Consider the following 13,292-nt stretch of genomic DNA (forward strand, 5'->3'; position numbering starts at 1 on the left):
TGACCCTGCAACTTTGCTCTGCGTCAATGCTCTCTTCCCATCCTCAGCCACAGCTCCGTGAGCACGGGCCTGACATGCTGCAAAAATTTCAGCTTCCGCGCCTTAGGAGATATTCTCTCCCCAGTCCCTCCCAGCTTTTCAGACCCTGGGAACAGACTCAGCTACCAGGAGATCCTCTTTCAGTGCAACCCAACAAGCTTGCAAAGTTATAGCCCCAACTTCTGCCATCAGCACTGTCAATATGGCAGCAGTTTAGTAAAGCAGAGGTAACTTACCTCCTACTAGCCCCATAACTCATCCCAAAACCACAGTCCTAGACAAGCAGTTGGGATAGCTGCCCTCCCTTATGCAGGCCAAGCTAAGATGGAAAGCAGAGCTTTCCATTTTTGTAGCCTCGCTAAAGCTGCGATACTGAAAGCAGAACAGGGAATGCCAATTGATGTTGCTTGTGTTTTAAAGTCTCCTTTGCAACCTTAATGGCAGTAGAGTTCCTGCTTGCATACCTGGGCAAGTTCCCAGGTGGATCCCAGTGAGAAGGTGCTAAGCCCCATCTCTTGACAGCATTTCTGCTCTTAGCATAGCAAGGCCTGAGTAAATGCCCAGGAGTAAATTCTCACAATTCTAACCCTTCTCTAGGATTGTGGAGTGCTTTTAGAGGAGAAGATAGAAAGTGGGATCGTGTAACCCATTTCACTCATCAATCAGTCCCTCCCTGTGCCTGCAAGTCAACAGTCACAGTCAGGGTATGAAGCAGCAAACTAACATTTGACCAAGTAGCCCACAAATTACAAACACTGTGAGACAGGGATTTAGGAAATAATCAGAAGCAGTCCATTTGCAACTGTTTGTATCACGGACAGGAACTATGAAAGCCACCACTCGCCTCCTCCAATAATTTTCTGTTCTGCACACACACACAAAGAAACGAGCCACCCCTTTCTCCCTCCTTCCTGCACCAACACTAGAGAAAGCGTTACCTTTGGTGTCATGTTATTCGTGATGCAGAAGGACAAGTGTTGCAAGATGCTCTCCATGCTGTGGTACTGTTGCTGGCGGGTGGTGCGAAGGTACTTCTGCAGAGCTCTTGCCATGGAGGGGAAGATTGCCTGGGCTGCCTCTCGGGGGTCCATCATCTCACCGGGAGCTTTCTGCTGTTCCTCTGCCTGGAGACGTTTGATGTGAGTGAAAGCTTCTTCTACTGCAACCACAAGCCTGCAGAAGGGAAATGAGGACAGCAAGAGTCACAACGAGAGAGGTAGGATGGGATGGGTTTGTGGTTAAGACAGGCTGGGAGTCAGGATTTACAAGTTCTTATTCTCATCTCTGCCACTGACTCACTGCCTGCTGTCAGGCAATTTACATAAAATCTTCTCTACTGGCGGTCTAAGGGACAGACAGCAGCTTTCTTTTCCTTGCCCAAGCAATCCAGCAACTGAGGGTCATAAACCAGGATTAAGACTTTAAAAGCCTGAATATTGTACTTGATTCTGCCAACACAGCATAAATGTAGCTACATGACTCAAATAAGACACAGCTGCCCTTGCGTTCAATGCATATCTTTAAAAGCAATGGTTCCAGCATACAGGACTGCAGCGTGAAATGAGGACAGGCAAGCAGTCAGGAGGAAGCTGGCTATAAACTAGCACATCCCAGGACACAGACTGCTCTGTGACTATGCTCACAAGCTGCACCCCGCTCTGATTTACATCAACTGGGTACAGACCTTGTGCTGCTAGATGATTGCTCTGCACCCCCTCCACTGAACAGCAATGGGGCTCCCGTCTTCAGTCCTAACACTGCAGCTAGAGATGTCCTCTACAAGCCATTCCTATGTTGGCACAGGTGAGCAAACACCAAGATCACACCACAAAAAGGCAAACAGATGCCACTTGACACTTGCAAGTTAGTCCAGGACTAACTCTACACTGCAATTAGTGAGGAAAAAGCAATGTTAATGGAAAAGCCGCCCAATAAAACTCTTTTGCCCCTCCAGACAGGAAGCGTTTCAGGCTAGATTTCCACTTAAGACACCAACTACTGTCCGCATTGCTCTTGGTACCCACAGCATCTTAAAACCAGGGGAAGCTGCCTTGTGATAAGCAGAGGTATAGTATACTGCATTCAGATTATATATGAGAAACAGCACAAGATGCCTTGACCCCTACTCATTTTCTTTAATTCAGCGTGTGGGAGGTGAGGGTAGAAATCAGTTCCTCATGCCTTTCTGTTGCAGCTCTGACCTTTCTCCTGTGAAACATCCGGCCTGGTCTTCTAGTGACTGATGTGTTTTTCTCTGATTACGCAGCTGTTCTAACCAGACTCGGTAAGCAAGATGTGCTGGAGTTAGGATGCTACATTACACAGAAAGGAAAGTTTAAGGTTCCTCTTGCCCCAAGGCTGGAATAGAGTATATGACAGCAGCTATGGAGCACAGGTAAGACCGAAGCAGGCTATGGGGGGACACTGTGCCAGCACTTTCCCAATGAAATATAAGCTGCCAAAAGAAAGCACAATGCAAGCCAGTTCCTCCCATTTATGGCACATTCTTTTCAAATACAGGTCAGTTTAGGGGTGCCTATCTGTAAGCAACTTGCCTCAAACTATTAGGTATGTCAACTACAAACTGTAATTAGGCTCCAGAACAAATAGAGGCACTATCTTAGGTCACCTCAACAAAGCACCAACTCTGCAGCCGAAGCATGACTGGCAGAAAACTACCTTCCAAAATAAAACGTAACGGCTTCTGGTCACGTCTTTCCTCCCCAACTCATTGAAAAGGGCAGTCAAATTGCCCCTTTCAGTAGTTTGCAAACACAAACGTTCTCGCCCATGAACAGGCAACACCAAATGTTCCACTGATCCTCTCCGTGGATTACTTGAGCTGAGATGACAAGCCTGGGCATGGGGGACAATAATGGGATTTCCTACAGCAAGTAACTACAGACTTGTCAAGCACTGGACTGTTCCTTAATCCATGACATCGCATTAGCTTATCTGCATAGTATACATAAGCTCTGCTTTATGCATGTTCTTCACATAATTCCAGTTGTAAGCTGTCAACATCCCTTTTGTGTCCGGGTTTTGCATGTTTCTTTGCTGTGACAGATTTACAGCCAACCCCCAGCCATTAACCGTGGGTCCCCGACTCACCAGAGTTGGCAAGCACCACGTGACTGAGCCTCGTCACACCAAGATCAGCACCCAGGAAAGAACAGTTTTACCTCGCACGGCGTTTTTTCACTCGACGCTCCTGGTCGGCCTCTTCATAGTAGAGCTCATTGTGACTGGAGTCCCTGCGGCGGGCCGCAGCTGCAATCATGGCACGCGACTGCCCTGACGCGTTGTTACCTGGGCCTTCGGATGACCAAAAAGGAGATGAAAAAGGAGATATTACTGCCACAGCACTGGGGCTGGAATGGAACAGACCAGTATCCCACAGCGTATGTCACGAGTGCTCTGTGGCTCCAGTCTTCCCAGTCAAAGCTATGAACCCTTCCCCAGTCCTCAGGAGCTCTGGTAGAAATCCTGCTAGGCAGCACAAACTTAAAAGAGGGCTTTGGCAGGTGGACAAGGGAAGTTAGTTGGGATGATGGACCTCACACAACATACACAAAGGCAGAGGTGAGGTGCACATGCCAGGATGCAACTTACCACCCAGGATATACGCTTTCAGTTTGAAGGCAAAGGCAGCTGGAACACACCACATTTCAGCAACAAGACAGTCAGTGCGCGAGCACAAGAAGTAAGAGGTTGGAACGAAGAGAAAGACAAACACAAGAACATCATGAGACATGGAGGTGAATGAATGAAAGCCAAACTCCAGTTACACGCACAGAGGAAAGACAAGATGCAGAGGCAGCAGGGTCACCTTAAGACAAAGCACAGGGTTTTCCAGAAGGGCAGATACTGTCAGAGCAGCAGTCCTGCAACAGGGCAGGATGGGGTCTATATGTGTAGTAGCTTGTCATGGCACTCTGAGCAGCGCCTGCCATTACAACTTTTGTTGCAGTTAAGAGATCCTACACAGCTACAGAAACAGGGAAGCTGGAATCTGCTCTGTAACACTCAGTCAAGTGACAGAGCTGTCTACTACAAGGTCTTAACTAGTGACCTTAAAATAGACTAGTAGGTTCTGCAGCTTCCCCACAGAGCTCTGGCTCTTTGGGCAGAGAGGAAGAAAAGTGTTGCCCCAGAACAATCTTCACATCCTTCTACCTAGACTGAAGACAGAGTAGGGTCTACCCAGAGAGAAAAAGAAGTAGTCTAGGACTGCCTCCAAACCACCAAGAGCTGTTTTTCTGTCTAACTGCTCTGAAAGCCCACACTCTCAACTGGCAGCGGTTAAGGCCAACCAATTGCACAGACATGCTTAAAACTGTTCTGCTCATGCGAGGGCAACTATTTATTTTTTTCCTAGAAAGCATAAGCCAGATTCCAAGACAGAAGCCTTGAAACTCAGAAGTAGGAAGGACAAACATTCACACAGGCAGCTTTTTAAGAGTCTAAATGCTTCAGACTTTGTTTGACAGCACTGAAATTGAGGATATGACTCAAGGGAGACACTAGCTCCCAAATTTGTGTTAGAACTGTAATTTGCCTCATTGATTATGCCTAGCAATGAAAATCCTGGTTTTGAAGGTGAGTCTCCCCATTCTGTAAAAGAGAGATTACAGCAAGATGTCTTTCCTTCCTGGCTGCTCCAGTATCAAATACAAAAGCAGCCAACAAATTAGGCTGTCCTAATAGCATTACTGTCTTTTCACATGGAGGGTGTTAAGAGACTGTCAGGATGCCAAGGTAAGCTGCAGCCAGAACTACGAACTGCTTTGTAAAGTGGATAGGAATCTTCTTAACAACGTGCTTCTAAGCCTGAGATTTCCATGTTCACAAAGGCAGTGGCATTGCACAGGGAACAGTCCAGGCAGGCAGTACTGCCCCACAAGGGAAGGCATGAGTTTTCAGGCCCTGGCAGACTCATGAGCCTTACACTTGGAAAGGCCTGCCAGCCACATCTGGAGCTTGCTTCTGGTTCCTTCTCTTCCACAGTTTTGTGAGCTAGCAACTCCTAAGCTACTCGTGCTACCAGATCAGCAGTTTTCCAACCAAGCTTAGGAGTCCCAACTTCCTACCAGGTGCTGCAGGAACAGACAACCTGCCACCTCCTGTGGCACAGGAGCAAACAAGCCAACTAGTAACCAGAACAACACATCCTGCAGCTAGCCTGACGGGCCATTGGATGTGAATGGTGTGCATATACCTGTGGGATCGGGATGCCCTCACTTTCCACACACCAGGACTCATTAAGAGTGAGCAGCTGGAATAAAAGATTTCAATTCTAGGAAAGTGCAGAGAAAGCCTGTTTCCTTCCCCCTCTCCAACTCAATTCATTCTCATCTGCTTAAAAGCTTCTTCATTACAGGTAGCAGGGGACACATGACAACCAAGCCTGCTACTCTCCCCATTCTGCTTCTCTTCACCTTTCTTTTGTCAGGATCTAAATCTCCAATTTATTTTACGGACTCTGGAGTGCTGCATCGGGTTTGCGGAAACATTTAGACTAAGGTCTTTAAAAGATCTGAAGTTACCAAAAACTAAAACAAAATAAAAAAAGCATAAGGCACTGAAAACAAAATAATCGTGTCTCATGTTTTTCCATGTCACAGACATTCTTCATAATTCAGTCTCCAGACCCTGCACACAGAACCACCTTGCCCAGCTAAGTCCCCTCAGCCTCTTCTCCCTTCCAGCTCTCAAAACCTTTCAATACTTACCTATTCAAGGGCATGATGTGCCTTTACCACATCTAGTCACAGGACTTCGGCCACCCTTCACAAGGAAAGCTTCCTTACACAACTATGAGTTCTTCCACTGAAGGAATGCACACTTTTATAAAGGCTGTAATGGCTGGGCACACCCTGCTTATCAAGCTTAGCTTTCAGTGATAGCTTAAGAGTGTCAAATGATTAAGTCCAGTTTTGACTGCTTTGAGTGTCCACAGGGATCCACCCAAGCATCCTCCCAAGGGCCTCTTTTAAAGTCCAAAAGTTTGAAACAGATTTGTTGAATGGCAAAGCTCAAGAGGGATAGTTATCTGTCTCTGAATGTCCATGAACTGCTTAGTATCATGATGACTTAGGAGCAGAGCCATGCATAAGCCAAGCATATCTAGTTTAGTGTGAGGCTGCTGCTTCTTCCCACATTGGTATCAACATCCTTCACCTGGCTGAAGGCTGCCTGTGGAAGTGGCATGGTAAATAATTAAGGAAGTCATTTAAGTTAAAAGTTGTGTTTATTGTATTAGCACAACCAAGGAGATGACCCAAGGGTGACAAAAAGCAGAGGTTGCCTAAAATAAGCAGTGGTGATGAAAAGCCTCTGTCAAGCCACATAATAATTACACTTGACCAAAAACTTGACTGGTTCAAATGGCAAAACCAAAACCCTTATTTTGGGCAATACTCATCTGTAAAGTCATCTAGCACTGGCCAACAGTACTATTAGGAAGGTTTCCAGCAAGAGACAAGGATCTGGCAAAGCAAAAAGGTGAGAATATGTGCATAACAAAGCATAAAGCCAACCCAGCCCTTCCCCATCCCACCCAGTCTCAGAGAATACATTTCACCTCACCTACCATCAACATTGTAGACTTTCAGACCAGACATATGTTTGGCTGCCCGGGATTTGGAGGCTGTTAACAAGGCTGGGTTGTAGACTGTGAAATCTCTGTAGTAATTTTCAAGAACCACCAGTGCAGCTCGCTGGATGCTAAGGAAAAAAGAAACACAAGATAGCCCCCCTGAAAATGCAACGAGTTCTTTTATTTCCTTAAAATAAAGATACATAAAACCAGCCACATTACAAGGCTGTCATGTCCACAGAACTGTGCAATACATAGAGTATTAATTACTCTCTCTAGGACCTGAAATTTCATTTGAGATGCAAGATAAACATTTCTGCCCTCACCACAACAGGATGACAGGAAATCCCTAAGAAGGGCAGCATGCAAATTGAAACACTAGGCTGCTTGCACCTTGGGAAAACACAGAATGAGAGCCCTGCCTGCCTCAGCTGCAACGCAGAGGACTTGCCCAGGCTGAAGATCAGAGCACCACACTGGTTTTGCTGTAGCTGGCCAGCCTGGAAGGATGGACCAGCTCAGGATGGATGCTCTTTCCTTGCAGTCATTTTCAGCCGCATCTCGCAGCTCCTTAGATCTCCAGCATCTAAGCACTGACAAGAGCCCAATCTCTTCAGCTTTCACAACAAGATAAAATCACTGCCTGAGGAGTACAGCTGCCGGAGAATGGATTACCTCAGTACTGCTTGTTAAATCCCAGGCAAGGGACAGAATATGGAGCAGCAACACTTCCATCTCTCCCTTTGAAGGGATGCCTCTACACAAGATGATGACACACAGGAGCAAAACAGCACACACACCACCAGCAGGAACAGCTCAACCCAGAGGTATCTTCCTTCGCAATCATTTCAACCACAGGTGTCTGTAGGTACTGCTGCTAACACATAGGACAGCATTTCAAAACAAGCCAGAGCTATGGTGTTTAAAGAAAGGCAACACACGCAGGACCTAGGACATAGCTTTCTCCACATTGCTCTGTGCCTCAGCATGGTGTCTGGCTGGCAGTGGTATTATCACTAAATCACCTAGATCGCCATTTCAGCTAGCTGGAGTTTGCCAAAACCCCACAATTAATTTCATTTTGAACCCACAAAAACTATAAAGAAGCTGCCAACACATTTGTTGCCAGTTAATTCTAAAGTTCACACTTACCAACAAAGCATCTCCTCAAGAAAGCAACAAAGTATTCTCACACATTACGACATAGGAAGAAAACATTACAAGGACAGTAACGTGGGAAAATAAGACATGAACAAATTAAGACCTAAATTCATTTCAATGCATGCTCCCAGAGGAATAATTTAAATTTTCCTGTGCCTTGTGCTAATATTAAATTTTTGCATCACACCCCAGTAATTTCAACACACACACACACACCTTCTGCCATCCTCATTCTCCAGCTGCTCCCCTCCCACTGATCACTGAATTAAGCAGAGATGCCAGCCCATTCACAAGATTCTGACAAAGAACAACAAACCCAGACTTGTTCACTGTGTACCTTCATAATGTGTACCTACATCAGTCAGCATTATGGTACTGCACCATGCTTTTCAATAGCTGTGTACCTTTTAGATGACAAATTCAGCTTTTGAAGCAAATTCCACCTTTAGGATTGTTTGTTTGGTGAGGTCTTTTGCATCCCACTAGAACATGTTAAAGAAGCTTTACTTTTCAGGTGCCAGTCTTTCTATTTCCTCTTAACAGGTTTGTTAAAAGCAATTCCACTTAAGCACCCAACTACTGATATGGAATAAAAAGCCACTATTTAATCAAGGGAATAATCTTCCTTTAATGAAGTAGTACAGATTGACCCACTGCCACATACATGTAGATGCTGGCACAGAACAAATTAAAGCCAGTTTATTTCTCCCTGCCAAACTTCTGACTTCTACTGTGAGTTCGCTGCAGCTTAAAAACAAAATTTCATAAAAGAAGTCATGTGGCAGCAGCACATATTCCCCCTTCTGATTGCATTCAAACATGACTGAGTTTTTCCATGTCCACTTCCCAGGAACGTAAAACTCCATACAATCTCATCTCAAAATGCAACATTTGGAAAACTAGGCTCAGCTGGAAACAAGAAGATAAAAATAAACAGAGTTATACTCTGCTAATACACTGCACTCCTTTCAGGCAGCATTGGGACTTCCATCCCAGCAGCAGGAAATGTTTGGGAGTTGCTCCATTGACCAACTAGCTCTATTAATACAAAGCACAACACATCACAGCAGAAAGTAGTTTAAAACACACATTTCCCTGGACCCCACAGAGAATCTAATCATCAGGATACCAGCTTTCTCCACCCACTACCCCTTCCATCCCCTCACTAAATAACCTACCCTACAGACTCAGTGCCACACATCCCCAAAATCCCAACATAGTCACCTTTTACACTGCAATAAGCAAGCATCACTGCCTTAAAAATTAAAGCCCGGCTATTTTTTGCTGATGCAAATCCAGAACAGGCTCAGTCCCGCATATGAGATCATACCCCAATCACTCAGAGGGTCTGCTCTCTAGGGAGATAATTGTAATTAAACATCAGCTTCCTAAATTTCTACCAGGCCATTTCTGTCCACTGTGTAGTCCATCTTAAGCATGACAGGTTAGGAAAACAGCTGGACTGCCAGCTCTACAAATTCTCCTTAAAAAAAAAAAAAAATTAAAGAGAAGATGCTGTGGACAAGAAAATTAGAAGGGGTAAATAATTAACAGGAGCAAGAGAAGGTTGAATCAGAGCCTTCTGGGCTGTGTTGCTCAACCTCTTCACCCACATCAAGAGGACGCCTCACCCTGCACAGTGCAGGACAGCCAGCCCCAACGCAGTAGCTGCAAAGCAACAAGAAGCCCCTTCCTAAATAAGCATAGCCAGCACAAGCCCCACAGAGAGGGGCCCAAAGCACTTGTGCAACTCAATGTGTAAGGAAAAGGGTAAATGCAAGGAAACAAGCACCTAGAGCAGTCCTGAGGAGTGCATAGGAGCAAAGCAAACCATGAAGGAAGCCTGCCATCTCCCAACAGAAATCAGCTTTTTGGGTCTCTCCACTGCAAGGCAGACTCTGCTGCCTTGTGAGCAAGGTGAAGCGGCTGCAGCAAGCCTCCTCTCCCCCCACACACCAGCTCCAGTTGGAATGGAAACTGGCAGTCTTCCCAGAGCACGTGTCCGGAGGCTTTTTCCTTGCAGAAGGGTCTCGGGAGGAGTTCAGCACCACATCGGTCACTGCATTCATTCACCCGGCACTTCAGCAAACAGAGGTTTTCCTCGCCTTTAAGATTCTAAAAGAATGAGGAGGGGCAGGGAACAGAAAGTTTCACTACTTAATTGCCAGTTTGGAGAAGGTCAGAGTGAGGATCTTCCCCAAGCCCTACAAAGCGGATCTGGCAGCCAAATATATTTCAGGCATTGAAACAAACTACCAGAACGCAGAAAAGTGTTATCAGGACACGAAAAGCATTTTCATACAACAGTTTGGACTCTGAAAACCTAGGATCTATGATAAAAAAAACCTTCTGCACAGGTCAGTGACCTCTGGAAACCCAGTTTTCCTTGTAGGCAATAGTGATAAGGCACTACATTTTGTTGCATTGCATTCTGTGTAGTTGGAAGGTTGCTTTGAGTGAGTTTTGCTGTATATTTTTTTTTTAATGACTATTGCTACTAGTCTGAAGAAGGCCATGTCACAGCACGCAGCCAGCACGGACAGCAAACAAGCAGATTCAACAGAAGCACAGGGTACCTCAGTGGCATTTGGCAGCAGAGAGACTGCAGTCCTTTACAAACAGTAATGAATTAACTTTTACAGGGCATGCAAGGAAGTGGAGGAGGGGACTATGTGATACAAAGGCAGCAACTACTGCCAAGGGGTTTTTTTCCTCTCAAAAGGTAAGTCAAAACAGTTTTGCCTGAATACTTGCTGCAACATGGGATTTTGTATTGAAGGTCTTGCCATACTCTGTCACTCAGAGGCCACTTTGGTTTTGTACATGCCTTCTGTGTCATAGCTACACCAATACTGAAATTGGCTTTTTTAGAGGATTTCCAGGAAAACAAGCCAGCACTTTACTGAAGCAAAGCACAGGGAAAGAAGCTTGCTTATACAATCAAAATACTGGCTTTGGGCCCTGCTGGTTTCTAGAAACTTGGTTTTGAGTCTTCTGAAGTGGTGGGAAAACATTACTGAAAAAGAAAAGAAAGAGAAAAAAGAGATCGAAGCCACACCCCTGTGCTCAAAGCTGCCATTGGACACACTGGGGTCAAACCGAGCACACTGCAGCCGCACTTATTCACATGGTTTTATCAGTTCAGCACGTTCCTGCTAAGCTAGAAATATAGCCTGTCATGGTACTATATTAACCATAAGCTAGACACTGATAACCATCGAAGGCAAAGGAGCGCCTCACGCTTTTGCAGCTGCCATAGATAAATACGCATGTTTGCTACCAGAGCGCCCACTTCCTTACCTTGCTATGGAGTCAAATCCTGCAGCATTGGAGTTCAGGGTGAGCTGTACATCTAAAATCCACAGGGATAGTCAGAGAGGGTAGATTTAGATGAGATATCATGAAGAATTTTTTTCCTGTGAGGGTGGTGAGGCACTGAGACATGTTGCCCAGAGAAGTCATGGCTGCCCGGTCCCTGGAAGTGTTCAAGGCCAGGTTGGATGAGGCTTTGAGCAACCTGGTCTCATAGAAGGCATTCCTGCCCATGGCAGGGTGGTTGGAACTGGATCATCTTCAAGGTCCCTTCCAATGGAAACACCACTGTATGACTCTGTGATCACTGCTGTACCAATTGAAGGCTGAGGGCAAAGGAAGCCTGGGGTTAATTTAATCAAATGGTTCCCAACACAGACTCCTGTCCTCCAAATTTTTTTATTTTTATTTTTTTTGTTCTCCAAAACAGACACAGGATCAAAACGAGCCAAGGTCTTTGGGCACACAAAATACATGCCACAGCCAGACAGGAAGCTTTGGCACCTCAAAGGGAAGCTAAGAAAGGATTGCACAAAGCTACGTTCCACGTAGAGCTGGCTTTGCCTTACCAGCTGTTGCCAGCCTACAACTGCATTAAGCTTATATACTGCAAGAGATGCTGAGGTCTCCTGGAGTGCCAAGCTGCTCACCCACAGCACTTCTACTCTCTAGCAGTGCTGTCAGCTCACACCCAATAGGCTTGAAAAACTTCGGTGCTTTCCCAGAAGCACCCTACAATCACACCTCCCCTCTAGAAAATCCCTTTCTTTTACATACTCATTTGCTAGGTGCAGAGCTGGGGCTCAAGTTCCTGGTCCTTCACCACGCTTGACTGCTCTTCCAAAGCAACGTCACTAGGACTAAAGCCTCAAAAATAAAACTCGAAATGCCCAACTGAAATGAAGAATTAAAGTGCTTCCCACACAAAAGACTTCCCTAATGGAAACTGTAACAGAAGGTATTTCTACCATCCTCCACAGACATGCTATCCCACTGTGCTTGCCGTAGCTATGGGTGAAGGAGCACAGGCTGCCCAGTCAGACCTGCCACTTCGGGGAGCTTGCAAAGCACAAGGGATTTAGTACTTGCTGCCCTTCCCAAGCAGATCCTTGAAGTGAGGTGCTGCGGACCACCTTGCTGAGAGGACTGAGATCATCCAGAAGCACTTCAAGTGCTGGCAGTAGCACCAATGCCTTAGCTACAGTTTTGTCCTCTCCAGGAAACAGAGCCAGAGTCAGTTCTCAGCAGAGATGCCAAGACAAGAAACTCCTTCAGCAGCTGCAGCCAAATGAGCACAGCAGAAAAGTGTCTTTTGATCATTGTAACTACAACAGCATTTCAGTTTGGTAGAGTCAAGAGAACAAGACCGCAACCCCAAGGAATAGGAAAACCACATTCTCTTGTCAGACAACCACAACTGAAGGCTCCACTCAGCTGAGGCAAGCAAGCACAATCCTCACCCTCCCTGCAACAGGCACTGGGTGACCAGGGTGCAGCAAGTTTCTTTTAGATACCCAACTTGTGGCATTTGGTCAGGCAGGGAAAAGAATTTGCAAGGTCAGGCCTTTAACAGGGATGGGAAAGGAAAGCTCAGCATCATAACAGGTTGTCACTGTGATGGCAACACGGCTGCTGCCCCCAAGGAAGCAAACATCCATCTATTAATGGTGCAATTCATACGCAGCCCAAACACACACACACAGGGTTTGTATCGCACTTTTGCTGCAAGCAGTCCCCATCTATTCTCTCCCTTCCCATTATTTTTTAAAAAATAATAGAAGAACAGGAATTTAACTGTGTCCCCATCTCCTCCGACATTAGACATTTAGACAACTCCTCCGACATTAGACATTTAGACAACTATCACATCGATATTCGAAGTTTAACAAGAGCACCAGCTCAGCTTCTAATGACAGATCTCTCCTCTTCTGCCCTGCATGGTCTAAGACATGGTGGTCTCCAACACACACTCCACACAACTGCAACAGTTGAGCAGTACAGTAGTTCACTACTGATGCAGAAAGGATTCCAATGTACAGACTTTCTGAATGTAAAGGGAAGAGTAGGATTAATTTTCAGATTATTTTCTTCCTCAATAGCAGCCTAACCAAAACCTGCCAGTACAGACAAAAAAGAAAAGGACCTCTGCAACTTTACTGCTAACATCACTGTTAGGTTCTGA

At 45.7% G+C, this 13,292-nt stretch overlaps 1 protein-coding gene across 1 annotated transcript in view; it reads right to left on the bottom strand.

The window, feature by feature from the left end:
• The window catches only part of VANGL1 (VANGL planar cell polarity protein 1), a 46,285-nt gene that overhangs the window by 6,275 nt on the left and 26,718 nt on the right, over positions 1-13,292 (bottom strand). Inside the window, exons 5-7 of the mRNA XM_069866994.1 lie at positions 6,632-6,765; positions 3,222-3,354; positions 978-1,212 (exon numbers count right to left, since the gene is read on the bottom strand). Of these exons, the coding sequence (XP_069723095.1) occupies positions 978-1,212; positions 3,222-3,354; positions 6,632-6,765 (502 nt within the window). The remainder of the gene's footprint in view (positions 1-977; positions 1,213-3,221; positions 3,355-6,631; positions 6,766-13,292) is intronic.

Source organism: Phaenicophaeus curvirostris, chromosome 1 (genome assembly GCF_032191515.1).
Source record: "Phaenicophaeus curvirostris isolate KB17595 chromosome 1, BPBGC_Pcur_1.0, whole genome shotgun sequence".
Taxonomy (NCBI): Eukaryota; Metazoa; Chordata; class Aves; order Cuculiformes; family Cuculidae; genus Phaenicophaeus; species Phaenicophaeus curvirostris.